The sequence below is a fragment of the Eurypyga helias genome, unplaced genomic scaffold (assembly GCF_000690775.1).
Source record: "Eurypyga helias isolate BGI_N326 unplaced genomic scaffold, ASM69077v1 scaffold39392, whole genome shotgun sequence".
Classification (NCBI taxonomy): Eukaryota; Metazoa; Chordata; class Aves; order Eurypygiformes; family Eurypygidae; genus Eurypyga; species Eurypyga helias.
In genome coordinates this window covers 1-19,508 of record NW_010236030.1, presented here as the reverse complement: position 1 = coordinate 19,508, position 19,508 = coordinate 1, and the positions used below count along the sequence as shown (strand labels likewise).

General features: G+C 43.4%; 1 protein-coding gene across 1 annotated transcript; it reads right to left on the bottom strand.

Moving 5' to 3' along the window:
* Positions 1 to 19,111: 19,111 nt before the first annotated feature.
* LOC104506117 (alpha-(1,3)-fucosyltransferase 4-like) lies at positions 19,112 to 19,504 on the bottom strand (the record flags this gene model as incomplete). Its single annotated transcript, XM_010146950.1, has 1 exon — positions 19,112 to 19,504. A coding segment is annotated over one exon (393 nt), but the record flags the coding sequence as incomplete, so codon positions are not given.
* Positions 19,505 to 19,508: the final 4 nt, after the last annotated feature.

Here is a 19,508-nt window from a genome sequence, read left to right as displayed (position 1 = left end):
CCGGAGTTAAACCACGACAGGTATTTACTTTGTATTTATTTCCAAATCCTGAACCTTACAGTGAGCCTCCCTCCCCATCTCAGGCATTGTGAATCCAGAAAAAGTGCATGGAGAAAATAGAAATATGGAGAAAGGCCTAAAATTCTTCATTCTTAATGGGTCCAGTGGAATCAACAAAGTCCAGGCGTAGCTAGTACTGTAGTCCCTTTTTCCTGGATTTGCAAAATTCAAAACAAATGTGAAGGTTCATTATAGTTAATTGTTTTTCATTTGGGCAGCAGAGTACACAGCATCAGAATACAAAATTACTCAGAATACAAAATTAATCTTACTAAACTTGTCCCAGTGAATAGCATGGCATTGTAACCTATTAACTATTTTTTTTTCAAAAATATAAAAGACAAATTATTTTACAAAACAAAATCAGTGTTTTATTTTTATACACATTGAAATTAATTTATTTACTTTATTCTGTGTCTAACAGTCATAAATACTAATACCTTTAGTCAGAAAACAACACATTACACCATTCTTGTAATATGTTTTAATAAAAACATTATTATCTCTACTCTGAAAATGTCAGGAGGAAAACAGAGACCAAGACAGAGTACAAATGAGATGGTCCCTGCCCCAGGGAGCTCATAATGTAGTTGGCCACCAATTTGTTTAAGCAGAGCAGGGTGACTGGCTGCCCACTCACATTTTGGAGTCAGGTTTGATGCCTCAGGTCGGGCCTGGTGGAAGCTCCTTTATCACAAAGCCTGATTTTCAGCAGGTCTGCAGTGATCCTGCAAGATGCTGTTAACCCATAACAACTGACCACATCTGTGGCCATGGGCAGGGAGAGCCTCAGTACCCACACACCACCCACTGCACACAAGTGCTGCCAGAGAGCCCAGCCCAGGAAACTACATCTCTGGAAATCTCTGGAGAGGCTACTTTATCACCTAGTCCTTTTTATACTCTCCAGAGCATATTTTACTACATATATATATATAGTAAAAAAAAGTGTTTAGTTTTGGCATAAGAGATCTGATGCCTTCTGGTTTACAAACAGCTTTTTCTGACCAAGAGGAATCATGAAACTAAATTAAGGGAGAGTAATAAAAAAGACACCTGCATCTAGGATGGTAATTTTAGGCTCCTTTTATAGTCACTGGGCAGAAAGAGGCCATGATTCATCTCATCCTACAAATAACTGGCTAGAGAGTCATGGATAAATTAAGCTAAAGGATGATACATATCCATTCCTCATATACATTATTGTGCAGCATAGACAAAACACAGCATACATTATATATTCAGTGTGGTAGTGTCTTTCAAGAATTACAAGAGAAGTGAGACTCGCCCAAATTAGAAAATAAACTCCCACCTATTTTCATTTTTTTGGCAATTAGAGGAATGTAGAGTGGACCTTTTCATAATATCAGCCGTTTGTATGACTCAGTGTCATACAAAAGAGTGAATTAGCTCTGCTGTCACCTTCTGCTAATAGACAAGAGCATTGACTCCCTCCTCCCAACCCACTTTCATACTCTGCTATAGATATGGGACACTAAAGAAACGATGCTCAAGAAGAACATCAAAGCCCAGCTTTACCTTGCTCTTCACTGAAAGCTTTAATGCCCCAAAGAGAGTGTAAAAGCAATGACACGAAAGAGGCAACAAAACAGGCGTTCAATACACATAAACCAGCAAGCTCAAAAAGGGGACATCAATGGAGAGGGAAGAGGCTAAAACCTCCTCCCCTGCCTGTCCTGGACTAAGTACAGACATGAATTACTACCTGCAGGACGCCAAGCCACTGCACCCTCCCTGCTGCGCTTGCAAAAGTCTGATGAACCTAATGCTCTTACCGCATCCCATCCGCTCCTTGTGCCCGAAACATCGCGGGCTTCATTAGGAGCAGCAACCCGCTACCTGCAGCCCGGGGACTCTCCCTCCACAGAGTCCTATACGCACGTTGTAGGCACACAGGACAACATGGCAAGGACCACAGGAATGCGTGGCATCATTGTGCTGCAGGAACCCCCAGCTTCCACACCCCACACGGATGGTGTGCAGGTTAGGGGGCTGAGTTTGAGCTGTTCTCTACTGAATCCAGAATGCCTGCCATCTGAGATCTCTGGCCCATCTTGGTACAGTTATGGCAGGGAACATGCTCCCACAGCAGCTCTGGCAGGTGCTAGCAATGTGGATTTTACCGCCTGAGGTTGGAGGTCAGTTCCTCACCTCCTGAAACCCAAATGACTCAAATCTGATAACATCCACAGCCTGCTGCCATGCTCAGCTCTGTGGTTGGGCTTTAAGGAGGACTGAACAAGCTCTGCTATTAATATGACATTTTCTTTCTTATTTTAAGTTTCAGGAAGTCTGGATAGATTCTTGTTTGATACGTACAATCATTAAGTTGTTAGCAGAGGTGAGACACAGGAAGCCTTGGTTCTAGTCCTTTGTTCTTTTTCTAACTCTTAATGCACTGATAATATAAAGGGCTGCAAAACACAAGGTATCAGCAGTATTGTTAGAGAACTGATAAGCAAGTAAAGTGTATTTATCAATTAGCAGAGAGGAAATGACCCATATTGTTTGGCTTTTAATAGGAACCATTCAGTTCTGAAGAGCATGCACACTCCAGCTGTCCTCACTGATGTGACAGTGATGGGAAAAGCAATTCTGGTGCTAGTCCACAAGCAGAGTAAAGTGTTTTCCAAACAAAGGAAATCAATATTTCTGTGTACCCATGGACATGCATCCTATTTAGAGTAAAACACTCACACAGTTAACTGCGTTTATGGTTGTCTCCATTTAGGAGTTTAGCACTTTAATTACACCAAAAATACTGGGGGCTAGATGAAGATGTGGAAAAAAAAAAAAAACCAAATAGTCATCAAACCTTAAGGTCACGGCCTCTTTGGGCATGTTTTCTAATGCCTACTAAGGAAAATAGGTTGTCAGTGAACAGAAACCTGATTATTTGCTCCCTGTCTGACCTGAGAAAGGGCAGTAGAACAAAGAATCCAGTGTTCAGGTGAGTCCTGGCCTCAGGTGAGAGCTACCTGGCAATGCCTCGGCGTGGTGAAGACTGAGATAACCTACCTCATTTCTGGAAAGGAACCAAACCCAAAAGTGACAGTTATGTCCATGTACCCAACTGGTGGGACTCAGCTGTCACTTGTAATGTAAGTACATAACAAAGAGGTATTACGATAGCCTGACCTGCTCCTGGAGAAAGAGGAGTGTTCGGTGTACCTAAGCGGTTCTCCAACTGTGCCTTTTTCTATGCAGACTTTGTCTCCGTTACCTGTGCTTATCTCACATTGGGACTGGATTGAAGTAACAGAAGGTAATACCTAGCCAGGCCAGAAAATTGGTCTCAAATAAAGCCATCGGTATGAAAACCGAGTCAACTGAGATCTAGGGTGGTCCCCAAACTTTTCCCAAGGTGACCCTATGGGTCTGAATTTCACTTGTGTCTTTGATGCCTCTGTTCTAGGAGGCGCTGAACTTTTAAGTTATGGATAAAATCCAAGGTGCTGATTTTCAAAACCTCCAGAATAGTCTTTGGGACTTGCTATGGGCTACCAAAGAACCTGTGATTCTTCTTTGTTCAATGATGCTTTATTTAAAATTGGCAGTAGCTTTTGAGCTAGAAGCCCTCCCTTCCTAGAAAAGAAGGACATTGCCAGCAGTAAGCTTCATTAACTAGCACATCTTACTCTTCAGGGCACTTTTATCTCCAATGCTGGGCTGAGGATTAAGGAAAGTTTTTCTTTACTTTGTAGGTCAAGTTTCTTCTGTTCACTTCATCCCACTTATTTTGAGGTTCTACTTTGGATACCGTTGCATGGGAGACCAAACTAATTCTGTATTCAACTTCAAAGAGAATCATCATAGAATCATAGAATCACAGAAGGGTTTGGGTTGGAAGGGACCTTAAAGATCATCGAGTTCCAACCCCCCTGCCATGGGCAGGGACACCTTCCACCAGCCCAGGTTGCTCAAAGCCACATCCAGCCTGGCCTTGAACACTTCCAGGGATGGGGCATCCACAGCTTCTCTGGGCAACCTGTTCCAGTGCCTCACTACCCTCCCTCTCCGTGAAGAATTTCTTCCTGATCTCTCATCTAAATCTCCCCGCTTTCAATTTAAACCCATTACCCTTTGTCCTGTCACTACGGGCCCTTGTAAAAAGTCCCCCCCCAGCTTCCTTGTAGCCCCTTCAGGTACTGGAAGGCTGCAATAAGGTCTACCCGGAGCCTTCTCTTCTCCAGGCTGAGCAAGCCCAACTCTCTCAGCCTGTCCCCATAGCAGAGGTGCTCCAGCACTCTGAGCATCTTTGTGGCCTCCTCTGGACTCGCTCCAACTGGTCAATATCCTTCTGATGTTGAGGGCTCCACAGCTGGATGCAGCACTCCAGGTGGGGGAACAGCATCTTCAGAGATGAAGAAAATCACTTCATTTTACCCAACGTATGTAGTAGCCTGGCCAAGGATGGGTGACAATGGCTGCCACCAGCACAGAGCAGACCGCTGTATCGCTGTCTGCTCCAAGAGGCAATGGCCTGCTGATCCAGCACCTCCTCTTCCCCACGGCCCCCCAAATCATACGTGCTTTGCTGTATGCGGACACAAGCACGTTCTCCATTGCTGGAGTGTAACCTCGGAGTGGCAAATGAAATGTAGTGGATGATGAGTAGAGAGAGAATCAGGTGGCTGAATGGTGGTGTCCCTCCTGAAAATCAGAACACAATCAGGCATGACAAATTGACACCTCTCCTTTATACAGGCTGTATATACGTGGTGAAGAAGAGAAACCTGTCTTCTACTCTGGAGCTGCAGGCTTCTCTGATGCTTGGAGCTTCTTTGCTTTATTAATTTGAAAGAAAATTCCCTACAATTTTGGTAAAAAACTATTCTGATATCTATTGCTCCTGTTAAGAGTCAGCTTGAGATACGGAAGAAAACTGCCTTTTAAAGACAGGACAAAGCTTATTTTACAGCCCAGAATCTCACAATATTGTGTTTGCAATGTTAAGTTCTTTGACTACATTTATTTGATCTGATTCAAAATTTACCTAAAACACCTTGCCACATGTCCTTTGTAGGACACCCACCTGAAAATAGCAGAGCAAGTGGTTTTGCTATTTTTAACCCACGGTACCAGCATCTTGAACCAGCCAAGGTTCTTGTAGACCCACCTGACATGCCATCCATGAGGTTACGCTCGCTGCAAACAAAGGCACACAGCGCAGTGTTATTTCCTGCAGACCCTGTTCTGTTTGTGCTGTTAACTTACATGATTTCAAAGATCAAAGGTATGCAAAGCACGGGGAATACATAAACGTATTACTAAATTAATACAATCTAGGCAAAGAGCATGGAAAGAACAGTTTGACCTTATTTTGCTTTCTGCTGCTTTCAGAACAAGCACCACGTTAGCGTGGTCACTCTGGTGAGAATTGCAGCAGTCCTGTGGCTGTGCCCTTGGCGATAATTTCTGTGGCCATGAAGGCAAACACAACACACACATGTAGGGTGATACACCAAGAAAGTCTCTGGAGAGATTTCCCTCGTGCTTTGGTGAGTCTTGGGTGAACAGATGCCTTTAACTTAACCAGTCAAGCGTACAGGGAAGTGCTAGCACAAAGGAGACGTTCCCATCTCATCCGTGCCATGAGGTTCCTCTCAAAGGCAAAAGGCAGGGGATGGGGTGAGGGTGAGGATGGGGCTGAGGATGGCAGCATGCACTGCACTGCTGTGGGAGAAGTAAGAACTCCTGTGAGAGCCCCAGCTCAGCACAGATGCCCGTGGCTTATCCCAGCAGAGGTCACAAGTCCAGGATGGTTTAATAAAGTGCTCCTTTCTTCTTCTTTGACTGCCATGCACTCCTGCAGGCTATAGCATCAGCTTCTTCGTACTACCCTAGTAGCTTTTCCTCTGTAGATCTCAAAGCACTTTATTAATGGGGGAAATTATCTCACAGTCCACCTATGAAACAAGATTAATATTAGGTCTATTTACAAACAGAGGGCTTCTTTGCCGCTTACTGTGATCAAAGTGAGGGGAAAATGAGAACAATGAAGGTCCCATCTTACTCCATCCAGATGTTCCTGGGGAGGAGCCAGCAATCCCAAACCCACAAGCACCCCGCCACCTTTAGCTACTACAGTCTCTGAGCTCAGATAAGAACCGACCATGAGCTACATCTATCTATTTTGAGTTCAGTTTTTTGGGAAGGCTAGCTGTGAGCAAGCACATGGATGTGCAGTGTAAGGCTGAGTGGAGACCCTCCCCACCGCAGTCCACATGCTGGGTCACCAACTGAAGGAGAGGGATAAGTGCGGGAAAGGTATCTGTCCTAGATATCAGTACTGCCGTCTCCAGGAAAGTCAGACAAGAATGACTTCCAGCAAGTTAGAAATACTTAAGACTTCGTCAAAAGATGAAATCTGCCTGTGCCTCCTAGACTGTTCCTTACAGGAGACTGTACAAGCTAGCTCGTCTCTTACATTTCTTCTGGGTTTTGTGACTTGAACGAATTTGCTGCCTTAAGGCTTTAAAAGATGTTCTAAATTAATAGGTACATTACTTGCATTCTACCTCAATCTGCCTTGAGACAAGAATGATTTCTAAGTTACTGGCTAATGGTGAGGCATTTCTCACACAAATCATGGTGAACATGTATCCCAGAATGCCAGGACATTTGAACAAAAGCCCTAGTTCCCGGCACTTTCTCCAGCAGAACAGAAGGACAAAAGAAGGCTGACACAGAGACTAGTTTGAGAACTGTTATCATAAGCCAGGAGTGGAAAGCATATATCCCACTGGCGGGTATAGAGGATCACATCTGGATCCTGTGAGTTCCCAGGAGCTTACCACAGCCAGGGAGGCAGCAAGCAAATCCACCTTACTGCAGTGAGAAGGGCAGGAGACACAGATGAAAACCTTCCACTCCATCAAGCAGCTGGAATAAGTCCAAGGATCAAATTAAATAGTTTCAAGAAGATGACATCCCTTTCTGTACCAGCTGTATCAAGCACACAGCAGACTTTGCTTTTTGAGGAGACAATGAAATACCTAGAATATGGTCCTAAGAGTTAAGGTCAGGAAAAATGCCATGCTGGTCACAGGACTTTGAAACCCCTCTGATCCCTCTCTCATGTTTCATACCCGACTTTGCGGAGGCTGAAGCAGAGATAAATTTCTGTGACATTTTCACTCAAGGCATATGGTATTTTAGTTTGATGCTAATGCTGAGTTTTCATCATAGAAACTAAGTTACCTGAGATGAGCTGTTTTCTTTTAGAAGAATAGAGAAATATCTGTGAAATCACATAACTGACAGCTCTGGAAATTAAATAGAGTAGGCTGCTTCCTTGATGTTTCTTATCCTGCTCTGGTAAAACCAAATGGGTGGGATGTCACCAAAACAAATGCACACTTTCCCTTTGATCAAGCAGCAGCACTTTGGAAAGATCGATAGAGAAGGCTTTAATGTACTGTGAACACAAGGAGAAACAAGATGAATCCAGGCGGTAAAATGTGGTCAGGCCCTGCAGTGAGAACAAAGCCAGTATTGACTTGTGGTGAGGTCTTGGGCAAAATTCAGGCTCCAGACAACTAACCAGATGCTCTTTGTTCTGTTACAGACCTGTCAGCCACCCAGGACATACTTCTTTAGCATTTACATGTGCATAAGTGTATCTCAATTGCAAGTCCAGTGGAGGACTTCAGTCTTCCTAAGAACACCCCGGTGAATGCAGTAGGGATGCATGGAGACAGCAGTTGGAGCAGATGCCAGCCCAGTGCCCGGTCCAGGTCCCTCCCCAGCAGCCACCTCTGCCAGGCTCTGCCCCTGCCAGATCAGCCAGGTTCTCCCAGGCTTCCTATTCAGCAGAGCTGAAAGCCCTTGCCCAAAGTTGTCATAATGGTTGGACTTGATGATCTTCAAGGTCTTTTCCAACCTAAAAGGTTCTATGATTCTAACAATGGCCAAGAAGTAGCTCCTGGATCCTGCCTGCATCTGCTCAGATCCTGCCTCGTTCACGTTCCCCACCATTCATTAACCCCCACTGTTCATTACCTGTCTCACTTGCCCTCACTACTGCCCGCGCTACCAGCCTGTGTTTCAGCTGGCACACCAGTAGCCTCATACAGACACTTCTTCAGCTTGCAAAGGGGAACATGCTATTTCAGTAAAAGCCAATTTCTGCACGTTGACTTCCTGAAATAAACACAGATTCCTACAGATGTGCAAATCTGTGTTAATTTCAATATCAAGTGAAATGTCCAAGTCATTACAGGTCTAAGTCTTAATGGTATAGCAGTCTGCTTCGACTGTGGGATCTTGGATGCTGAAGCATCTTGCAGCAAACTCACACATTTGTAAAATGCAAAAATTATATCCATGTTGCTCTTTCATAAACTTCAAACGAAAGCCTGTAGGTAAGCTGTAGGGAATCAACGTATGCATCCATATGAAACACTGAAGCTGTAAATAAATAAGCACTGTCTGGGAGCACTGTTTTCACCTGAAGACCAGCAAAAATTAGTTTGCAAGCATAGAATCTCACAATCTCTGCCTTGCTAGAGATAGACCTGACATCCAGCCTAGAAAGTGATGACCAGTAATAGGTAATCACAATGATGAAATTTGCTGTCCACTTATCATTTGTCTTCTGTCAAGAAGGCCCTGCCTTAGCATATGGGCTCTCATCCAGTCTGTCTTGAAGCTGAAAGAGTCAGATTTAAACTTCTAACTGGAAGTGGCAGTAGAATCACTTGAACACAGTAGGCTCCCAGTCCCAAAGCTGCCTTTTATTTACATAACTTCAGATAAACCATTTGAAATTATCCTCCTCAGTCTTAAATTTTAACCTAAGGGTTATAAAGGGACAGTTTCATCTGAACTGATCAAATCTCTTCTATTTGCTCATTTGCAAATATGTTTTTTAGCAGCCTTAAAGCTGCTAGACAGTGCCAGATATGGAAAAGCAGCAGAGCACGGTACACCAGTGCAGTAATTGTGTTTTCCCAGCATGATTTAAAACACTGATCCCAATCTAGACCATGAGAGGTAGACGTCACATAAAAAAGTTTATTTTTAAAACTTTTGCTCAAATTGCCAGCTTCGTAGCATATAGTGTGGTCTAGACTGATAATAAGCAGGAATTTCCACAAGACCTAGTGACACTCTACATACTCCAAAATCACCTGTGAAATCCATGGGATACATGTATGTTGACAGAACAATATAAAGCAGCATGCAGCTCACCAGTATCCCAAGTAGCCAGAATTTTTTTCTGGCAGCCCACACATAGTCTATCAGTTAACATCAAGAAAAAAAGCAAACTACTTTCTCTTTGGACTCTGTGACACTTTGCCTTCTTAACATAGCTTTTGTAAAACAAATTAGGTCATTCATGAGCAAGCAAGCACTAGATGGACTAAATGATAAGAGTCTTTCTGAGGTATCCAAAGCCTTGTAAAAGGTGTGTCTAGAGATATCTGTGCTAATTTGTGGGTTTGGCTTGTAGGCTTGATTAAGGATGTGGGGCCAAGATATGATCTGCCCTTGTACGCTGCCTGTCTGTGCAGAGCCAGGGTGGTAACACTGCTCAAGGGTTTAGATAGGCTAGGAGATGGAGGGGCATAGGGACACCTGGGAGGAGCAAGCACCTCACAGAGCTGAGCCATAAGGTCAGGTCTGTCTCTGCATTCCATAGGTAGATGTGGGCATGGGGTCTGAGCTGCCAGCGCTCCCACACAACCCCCTCCGGACCCTACACATCTGCTAGAGGAAAATGGATGGCCTCAAGGGCAGGTCGTAACAGCCCAGATCCCCTGCGAGTTAGGCAGGGAAAGGCACAAGGCAAGGGTGCGCTCTGAGGCAATCAAGGATCGAACCTAAATTTGCAGAGAAGTAGATGTTCAGAAAAAAAGAAACGGGAATTTCCCCATTCCCATTTCTGACACCATCATGGGGAAACATTACAGTGCAAATATAGTTTCTTCACTGCCATTTTGGGACACTTGATTCCTACAGGCTCATCTGTTCTTTGGGTGTGATTATCTTTGGTTAATACGAGGAAATACATTATTCAGTTCTTCATCTCAGTTTCCTTCTCTTCCCAGCCACTTGGCAACTCCACTATCTGCAATCCCAAAAGGCCACCAACCAAAGAAAATCACACAGGTACCAGTTGTTTCCCCATGACTGTCACAACCCGCCAGACCAGACTAACCTTCCCCAGCATCTGAGGCCATCAAGAGGGAAAAGAGAGCAAGATGTGGAAGATGGCCCACAGCAGAAATGTGAGAGAGGTGCGCAGGGAGCCACATCAACCACTAGAACAATAGGAACAGAGAAAACATTTACAATGGTAAAAAGTCCACCCAGGTACCTAAACATCATCCCTGCAGCCAGCAGACACTGACTAAAGAGTCCATAGCTTAGCCAGCGGGAGAGGTTAGATAGCTGGTAGAGTTGTAAGACCATTGGCTATACAAAAATGTTGATTAAAATCACTTCCGCTCTTGAGGCGATGTTGGGAAGAGGATTTTTCCCAGAGTATGTCACAAGCCAGAAACAGGTGCAAGGAATTGGGTGGCCTATGCCTCTGTGCCCCAGGCACCTACAAAAGGGAGGAGTGAGATAAGCCTTTATTCCGAAACACCGGAAATGAACCTTAACTTGTTGTTCACTGCCCTGATGGTCCTACTGGTGGTACTCAGCCTGGTGATGGAGTGGATCATGTATCTCGCTTGTATGCTCAGGGTATTAGTCCCAGATGTGAGATCGAAAAGGACCCTCCCCAGCCACTGCCCTGGTCAGGTCACCAGGGCTGCTAGTCGGCCTCCCAGGCCCCTGCAAGCTTTCCATCTACCACATTTCATTTACACCCTTCATGATGTCCTTGCTTTCTCCTGCTCTCTTCCGGCTGCTACACATGAGAAAAAACTTATGGGGCTTTTCCAGGTTGTTTCTGCAGGTTTTAGGCATGGGAACATTCTGAAGCTATGGAAAAGTCTGTGCCTGTGACCAAAAGGGTCTCGTCCTGTGCTTTGTTGTGAAGTTCCTTGCATTCCTCAAATTCTTCAGGCAATGGGGTCACAGTACTTCAGCAACTTAAAAAAAAAGTAAATCCTGGGTGATATCTGTTTATCTTCCCCATCTCACACATGGAGTCAAGCCCAGGTCTGCCACTGATTCATGCTACTTGCAGTGACGGGGCCCTCAGGGCGGCTCCAGAATGACCTCAGCCAGTGTCCAGAAGTGACCAAAGATGCCCCAAGCTTCAGCACCTGCCCATGTACTGTGTGGCCAGAAACATGGCTCAGAATCCTCTCAGCACTGTGTCCCACCTGTCCCAGTGCTGCCACCCAGCAGAGAGCAGGCTGGAGTATGTCCCCAAAGCCCTATACCGCATTGCTGCAAGGGCTCAGTAGGATTTTTCAGCAACTTGAATGGGGTAAGAAGACGGAGTTTTAGGGTGGGCATTGGACTTCGGACCACTCCCAACAAACCAGTTGTTAACAGTATCCCACTCTCGCTTCTCAGTAATCTGCAACCCACCACGAAGCAGAGCTATAGTAAAAACATGGGTCTTCCTCACTCCCTGACTGAGCAGGAAGACAGATTTCCTCTCCTTTGTATCGGTAAACACAGGAAAAGAAGTTGTTTACTAATAACTCACCAGCTCCTGCAGATTACTCCTCACTTTAATAACTTTCTAATTAGTAGAAACAGAAATGACTAAACCATAATGACAATCTACAGTACAACTTCAGATGAAGAATCTGAAGGGAAAACTGTACTCCAAAGGAATTGTATGTTCTATAAACCTAAAGTTATTTCTTTAATGTGGCTTTCTAAAGACAAAAGAAATTGGTACATAATGCTCCAAAAATGAAATTAAGTTCCTCGGGAGGTAAAGGTGGGCATGCTGGTTTCCATCAGTTGAGAGCTTGACCTCGTATTTCTAGTTATTCGTAAACTCCAAAGCAGAAAGGTACCTCCTACAGCAGAGGTTACCCACAAAGGGACTGCTAGAATCAATGAAGTTCCAGGAAGCATCTTTTCCTCTAGAGTTAATATGGAAACAAACTAAAAGAAACAAAAAAGACTCTCGGATTTTTTCATATTAATTGGGGCTCTCCAAGTGAACATTTCAGTTGCTATCCCTGCCCTGGCTAACCCCTCCTTTTCTGGTTTTATTGATGTGAATTGTCTCCTTTTCTGGTTTTATTGATGTGAATTGCCTCCTTTCTTTTGCAGCTGATACGCAACCTGCACCTTCCAGTGCTGAGCATGGCCATCCTGCTCCTCCCCTTCTAGCAGGTTTTACAAGGTACAGTGGGTGTTTGATTGAAAGTTGAATATTCAACACCAAATAAAGAAAACAGTCAGAACTTACAGGATTGTGTTACCTCAATAACTTGACAAGAACTCAGCAAAATGCCCACTTTTTACACTCTGGACAAAGGATACTTTTTAGTGATCAATTTCATCCATTACTAAGGGCAGAGACAGGCTGAGTGAAAACTTGTTTCCAATGAGAGCTGTGTCAAAACGCCTACTGATGTTACATGGAGTCATAAGCACCTTACCTTCCATAAGGTAGCTATGGTTTTAGTTGGATTACTGCCTCTGCGACATTTCGGAAGGTTCGCATTCCACAGGGCAGTTGTGTTTCACCAGGGGAACTCAGCCAACAAAAGGGAAGAGGGCAGGACAGGGGATGCATTTTCTCTACAACGATTGCAGATAAACTAGCAATTCTTGTCTCCCCCTGCCATCTCTATTCCAGAGATTTAAGAAGGTTGTATGATGGGAAGTGTGATTGGGAAGGTCTCTCTCCCTCTTCCTCTTTCCTTACATTACCCTGCTGCACACTCTAGGTCTCTCTTGAGCATGTACACATGCTCATAGAGGTTTCCAACTTCACCCACCTCCAACACTAAAAGCATTGTCCATAATGAGAGTAGGAAAGGGACAGAAGATTGCAAGAGAAGAGACATAGGAGCTGGTGGTAGCCTCGTTCTCCTCTTCTTGTCATGCAAGGCAGAGGTAGGAACAAGAGGACAAAGCCCAGGATGCCAGTGGGTGATGGCAGCTGTGCATGCCTGTAGCATCTCCAGAAATCTAAAGTGAGGATCTGTCCCAGAGGACCTGAAGCGAAGTCCACAAAAGGCAGGACCCAGTGCAATATTCACATATTACTTGCCCATGGTTACAGCAGAAATTTCTACAGCAAAAACTCCCTTGTTCTTTGCTCAGTGATATAAACCCAAGACAATTTGCCTTTTTCCAATCACATCAGCGAAATGTATTTTAAAATTCTTCTTATTATTTTAAAGTACTTTTGTAAAGTGGTCAAAAATACATTTAAAATCTGTATTTAAGAATAAAATCTATGGTTGACATAATGGCACCTGTTTTCATATTTGGAATAAAAAGCCACTCTGAATTACAGGGAAGAATAATTCAACAACATGCAGGGTCTAGCTTTTCTCCAAAGATTCAGTGCAGAAAGCATTCCTCACCACAGTTACTGTAACAGACAGGGCTGTGAACCTCTATTTCTTCATTAACATGCCTGATGGTGCTCTATCAGAGCTTGAACACTGCACAAATTCTGTTTTTAATTAACCTAACTCATTTTTTTTTTCACAGCACAGACATACTGAATGAAGTCTGTGTTCACAGTCCACCTCTAGGATTCTATGATTCTGAGATAATATTGCAGTGGGACTCTTCAGGGGTATCTGATAAAATGACCTTCACCAATGAATAGAAAAGTCGCAGCATAAAGCCTCAGCCTTAAAATCTGATGTTTCACTCCATGCTGGGTCTCAGACAAAATACTACTGCTTCTCCATCTTATCTCCAGCCTCTACTCCTTATTTATGCCAGGACTACTGCCAAATCCCACTAAAATTCTCATATAACATCTGTATATTAACTTGTCTCTTCTTACCTCTGCTTCTCCAAAGTGAGAAGCCACCAGAGCGAGGAGCAACATGCGAGTGACAGAGAAAGGAAACCAGCATGAATCCAGGTAAAATGTAGGTTTGGGATTAGAAGGGAAATGAAAAGGCTCAGAGCTCTGCCTTAACCTCAGGAGGCCACTCCTGTTCAGAAACAGATGTAAGCATGAGCACAACTCTGTAAAATTTAAACCCGTGCAATTATACAATTCCAAAATTGTTGAAGGACGTTACTGGTTTGGAGAAATATTTACTCCTTAAGAGAAAATTTTCCAATTAGAAAGGGCTTGTAGCTTCAGGATGCTTCCTGGACACACTGAGCACCTTACCGCCGGTGGTGCCAAATCCCTGCAGCTCTCAAAGCACTCCCAAAATCCCGGCTTTGTTTTACTCCTCCCAGATATTCTTTGGAGTACGACCCTCAGGAATAGCCATCACAGTACCAAATTAAGGCTAAAGTACCTCAAGATCATAAAACAAAACATCTGCAGAACTTAGACATCGATACCGTGGCCTCAAGTGTTTTTAAACTGGCCATACAGAAGAGAATACAGAATTATACAGGTGATAAATGTTAAACAGATTTGGTTACAAGCACCACCTGAGTTGTCAAATAATGACTTTTTTCCTGATTAGAAATGGGCTTTTACACTTGGATCCTCATTTATCTTTTTTTAAGTACCACTTAAATCCCTGTTAAGTTATTGTGTTCTGGTCAACAGATTTCAGACTGAGCCAGCTCTATGCTCCCTACAAAGGACCGTTTATACTCTTAAAACAAACACCAATTTACACGGCTGTTGGGTAGAAAGCCGTGCGAGTGATTTCAAAATTAATCAGGCGTAACTCACCTCTTAAGCGTCACCGAACAAGATTGAACAAACAGTACTGTGGTTGGCAGAAAAAGGTATTTCCACCGGTTTCCCCAGCCCGGAGATCAATCACGCCTGGAAAAACAGCAAACAAGCCGTTTCCCCTCTCAGGCACCAGCAGACAAGCAGCCAGTTGAAGCTCTGCTTACAGAAGTCCAACGTGATGGTGACACATCCGTCACCGGCGGTGAGGGAAAGTGAGGACTGTAGCACTTACCCCATCCTGGCTTGAGGAGAAGCTTCAGGAATGCTGACACGTCTCAGTGCCCTGCACCCCGCAGTACAGCACATGAGTAGAGGGAGGTAAGCAGTCACCTGTGTTAACAGCTGAGGGAAAAGAGCCCCCGGCCCCTTGTCTCTTGTTGCTCGGTTGAAGACAAGGATGAACAATCGTGAAAAAGCTTCAGCTCAAAAGGTACCTGTAGCACTATGTGCGGAATACCAAAATAAACACAATCTCCATTTCATTTTGACATTTTGGGCGGGGAGTGGGGGGGATAATCCAACCAAATTCAAATTCTCTGCAGGTCAAGAAAGTTTGGGGTTTGGTTTTGTTTGAAATGACATTTTCCCAGCAGACATCCAACTTGAATAAATGCTCCTTTTCATAGGGAAAATAACTCCATGCAGTCTCTCTCCTACAAAAACATTTTTCTCCTGGCACAGCCAGGTTTCATTCCTAACCTCAGACGGTCCGACTGCTTTGAGAACAACCAGCCACTTCTATCGATTAAACAAACAGGAAAAGAAATTAATTCTCTGTAAAAGGCAGTTTGCTACAGTTTTCATAACACAGAAAGAAGGCGAAATAAAAAATAGGGTCATTTTGTGCTGCTTTCTTTAATTTCATTGAGAGTCAATCTAAGTAATAAATACAAATACAAAGTTACTTCATCCTAGGAAGATTAAAAGACTTTACAGTATAAAATTCCCTGAGATACAATATGTAACATAAAGGATCACATAATTCTCTATTCTGTTTACACCACAATAAAAAAGTAATATTAATTCTTCTCTTTATAAAAACCAGAAGATAATGATCTTCCCTTCCCTCCCATCACCTAAGGCATGGAATAAAAAACTTTATCAAAATGTATTCAAAAAGATTTCTCTACTTAAAACAGAAAATAAACTTGCTTAATTTTTCCAGGTGGATTACATACATCACCTGCAATATGCTGTGGGATCTGGTACCTGATACAATTCGCCCAAGCAAACTTTTTATGCATCACTGAACTTGGGCTCTACAAAGCGAAGGACGAAAGGCAGCCCCTAGCTTATCACGATACACTTCTATTAGCCTGTGGAGTGGATGAGCCAAAAACCAAACTGGATTTACACAGATGCTGTTTCAGCAGCTGCAGACCAGGGCTGAATTTCCTCCCAAATCCAAAGGGAAAAGTGCGCAACGTTCAGGCAAGAATGACAAAACTAGAAAAGGCTTCTTTTCTCCCAATGTAAGTGCTCTGCAGTAATTACTAAGAGACTGCGGTGTTCATTATACAATTCCTAAAATACTCAATGCATAACTTAGAAATACAGCACAACTGTGATCACCTTATTCACACATCAGGCTTTAATTATTGCACAGCCCTTTTTCTGAATTGTACAAAACTCTAGTTCATCGAAGATTTTAACTGCTTTTCTTAGAGAGGCTGAGAAAAAAGTACCGGTTGTGATATTTGAAAATTCCCATGCTCCAGTAGCCTGATTTGTGGCATTACTAATGACTACACAGAAGAACGGCGTGCCTGGAAACATTCAGAAAATGCCAAAAAAAAATTAGGAGGGCTGAGAAAAAAACACTAATTTCAGCAGACTCATAAAAAGAAGTGCCATTTTAAAGATTAGTTCACCCCTTTTAAGATCAGGTTTTTGTACACATCTACACGAACTGCGATAACCAAACAGGAAAAAAAAAAAGGATAATTCAAAGGGAGGCATATTCTACTGTCCTGACACTTAGCTATTACCTTTAATGCTATACTTAAGAGTTTTTAAATTGTCAAAACCAATTTTATGGGAGTAGACAAACAGATTTTCACTGTTAGGGAAACAGATGAGCACGCCATGAAGAACATGCTTTTGCTCTAAACAATCATTTAAGACCTGTTCAAGTGAAAACACAACGTTAGGGCCCATCCCTACTACACTCCAGACTACTACATTGCCTTGACTGTCTTCTCTCCTTTCCCAATAAACTTGCTACAGCAACTCTGGCATTACCAAAAGAAAGCTTCCCGAAGTACTTTCAGCCATCCTTCCTTGCACAAAAGCAGAAGGGAATAAAGACAGGAGCCAGCAAGATCTCATCTGGTAAATCTGTGCAAATTATTAATTAACTTCATTATTATTAGATTTTTTTTTCAATAATCCTCAGTTCCATGCTCACCTAATCACAGGGAACACCTAATTTAAAATAAACTACAGTAGGCTGTCAGCTCATAAATCTTAACAGCACCTACCTGACATCCCCAACTGCTCAAGAGAAATCTAATCCTTTTCTACCCTAAATATGTCTCACCGATGCCAGTGAACTCACCTGTTCTGATGTCCACCTTTTGTTGGCAACTGACTTTATTCTTTCCATACCTGTTCTGTGCCCATGATTTTATTTTAAGTGAAGTCTCTGGGTAACTCCATGGATTATCCAGCTCATAAAAGAGGGGCTGGACAGATCCCTTAGTCATTTGTGTGGGATGCTTACAGGTTACAGTTTTTGCTACCAAACCTTATAGTTTCAAAGGGCAGAGACGGCCCAGCTTCCTGAGGACGAGTAATTGCAAGTGCCGTTTTCCTGGATTTCACCATGCAAGTAACAAGTAACGAAAAAAGTAACCAACACTGATTACTAGCAATATCTTACTAGGGACATGTTACTCCAGAAAAATGTCAGAGCATGAAAGGCAGTAACTAACAAAAAATTATCTCAGTAGGCACTGAGAAAGGACGTTTTATCTTAGGAACCTATTCATTGATTAAAACCTGAGGCAGAAAAAAACCTCAAAACCAAAGGGAAAAAACCTCTGTAAATCTTCCTTCTCCCTTTTCATATTCTTTCCTCACACAATCTGTATTTTTACATCTTATTCCCTACAGTAATTTTCTTTTTGAAAGGCAGTGATTTGGACTTGCTCTTTGGGTTGGTTGTTTTTTTGTGGGGTTTTTTTGTTTGTGGGGGTTTTTTTGGATAATTATTATTTTACGAATAACAAAGCAGAGTTCTGAGTAGTCTGTCACCTAGCATAATTTTTAAAAAGGTGTGCCATAAACCAAAACAATTGCTACACAACAGGGCTCTCTAATGATACTAGAGAAATAAGTTAGCCTTTCTGTATACATATTCAATATTGTAATGAAAACCCTGTAGTTCCAAGCCTTTCCCTGCTTTGGCAGTAATATGGCATACAATTCTGCAGAGAAAAACATGCAGACTCCTGTAAACATTTTCTAATTCCTGAATAAAGGGAGGGTGGAAAGATTCCATCTTTTTTTCTAGTCTGTCTGTTCCTGTAGTTAAAGCTTTTCTCCACTTTCACACAGGATAAACATGCCTATGGTCCTGCTAGGCAATAGAAGAAATACTCCACATCATCTCAGCCATTTGTTCCACGCAGATCCAGTCACCTCCACACACTTTTTCCTACATGGAATTATTTGGCTCAAAGCATAGTTAGTTGGCTGCTGCAATTTCAAATATTGCTAAAAAGTGCCACTGTATCGTTACATTCTCATTCAACCCCTTTGGCTCAGAATTTGTCTGCAGTTAGCTTTCACACGCATAACCACCACTGTTAAAAACATTTTTTTTTGTCTTTGGCGCACAGAAAGCCAGGCTGATCATGTATCCCCTGTAAGGAGAGACAGTTTCACAGTCCAGGAAGCTGTGACAGCCGACAAAATTGGTTTCAGCTGCAAAGCTGAAGAACTTGGCATCAGTTATTTACGTCGGGCTGTGCACAACTGTAAAGGTTTCAGATCTGTACGACTTCTGGAAATTTAACTCTGCTCTCGAAGAATCATCCTGGATGTTTCCCTGCACTTCCATAATTTTGCATTTTAATAGAAGTGTTCCTTTTGTAGGCTTTTCACAGCTTGTTTACCTGTACCTGTACGCTTCTCTCACTGTTGACAGCATTATGCGTACTACCTGGGCTAACAATCTCCGCGAGACCCATCCTTCCCTACGCCTCGACACAGTCCACTGCTGGCACGGGCTGACCAAGCAAGTCTCACCCAGCAGGAACATCAGCTTTCAAACCAGCTGGCCAGATTTCGTACGGTCTTGATTTGATTCCCGGCCGCCCTCACGGCCTCGCAAACCTTGCAGAAATGCTCGTCCCAGAACGAGGTGACGTGGACCTCGTACTTCTTCCTCCAAGCAAAATACCTCCTGTAGTTGGGCTTGTTTTTATCAAGGAATTTCAGGTAGGTAGCCAGCAGCTGGGGGCTGGGGAAGTCGTCGACGTGGATGAAGGAGTCGGGGGGGATGAAGCGCTCATAGTTGGCTCTGCGGGGGCCAAGGACGATGGGGACGGCGCTGGCGGCGAAGGCGTTCCTCCAGAGTTTCTCGGTGATGTAGTCGGTGTGCTGGGAGTTCTCGAAGGCCAGGTAGAACTTGTAGGCCGAGACAGTCTCCACCACA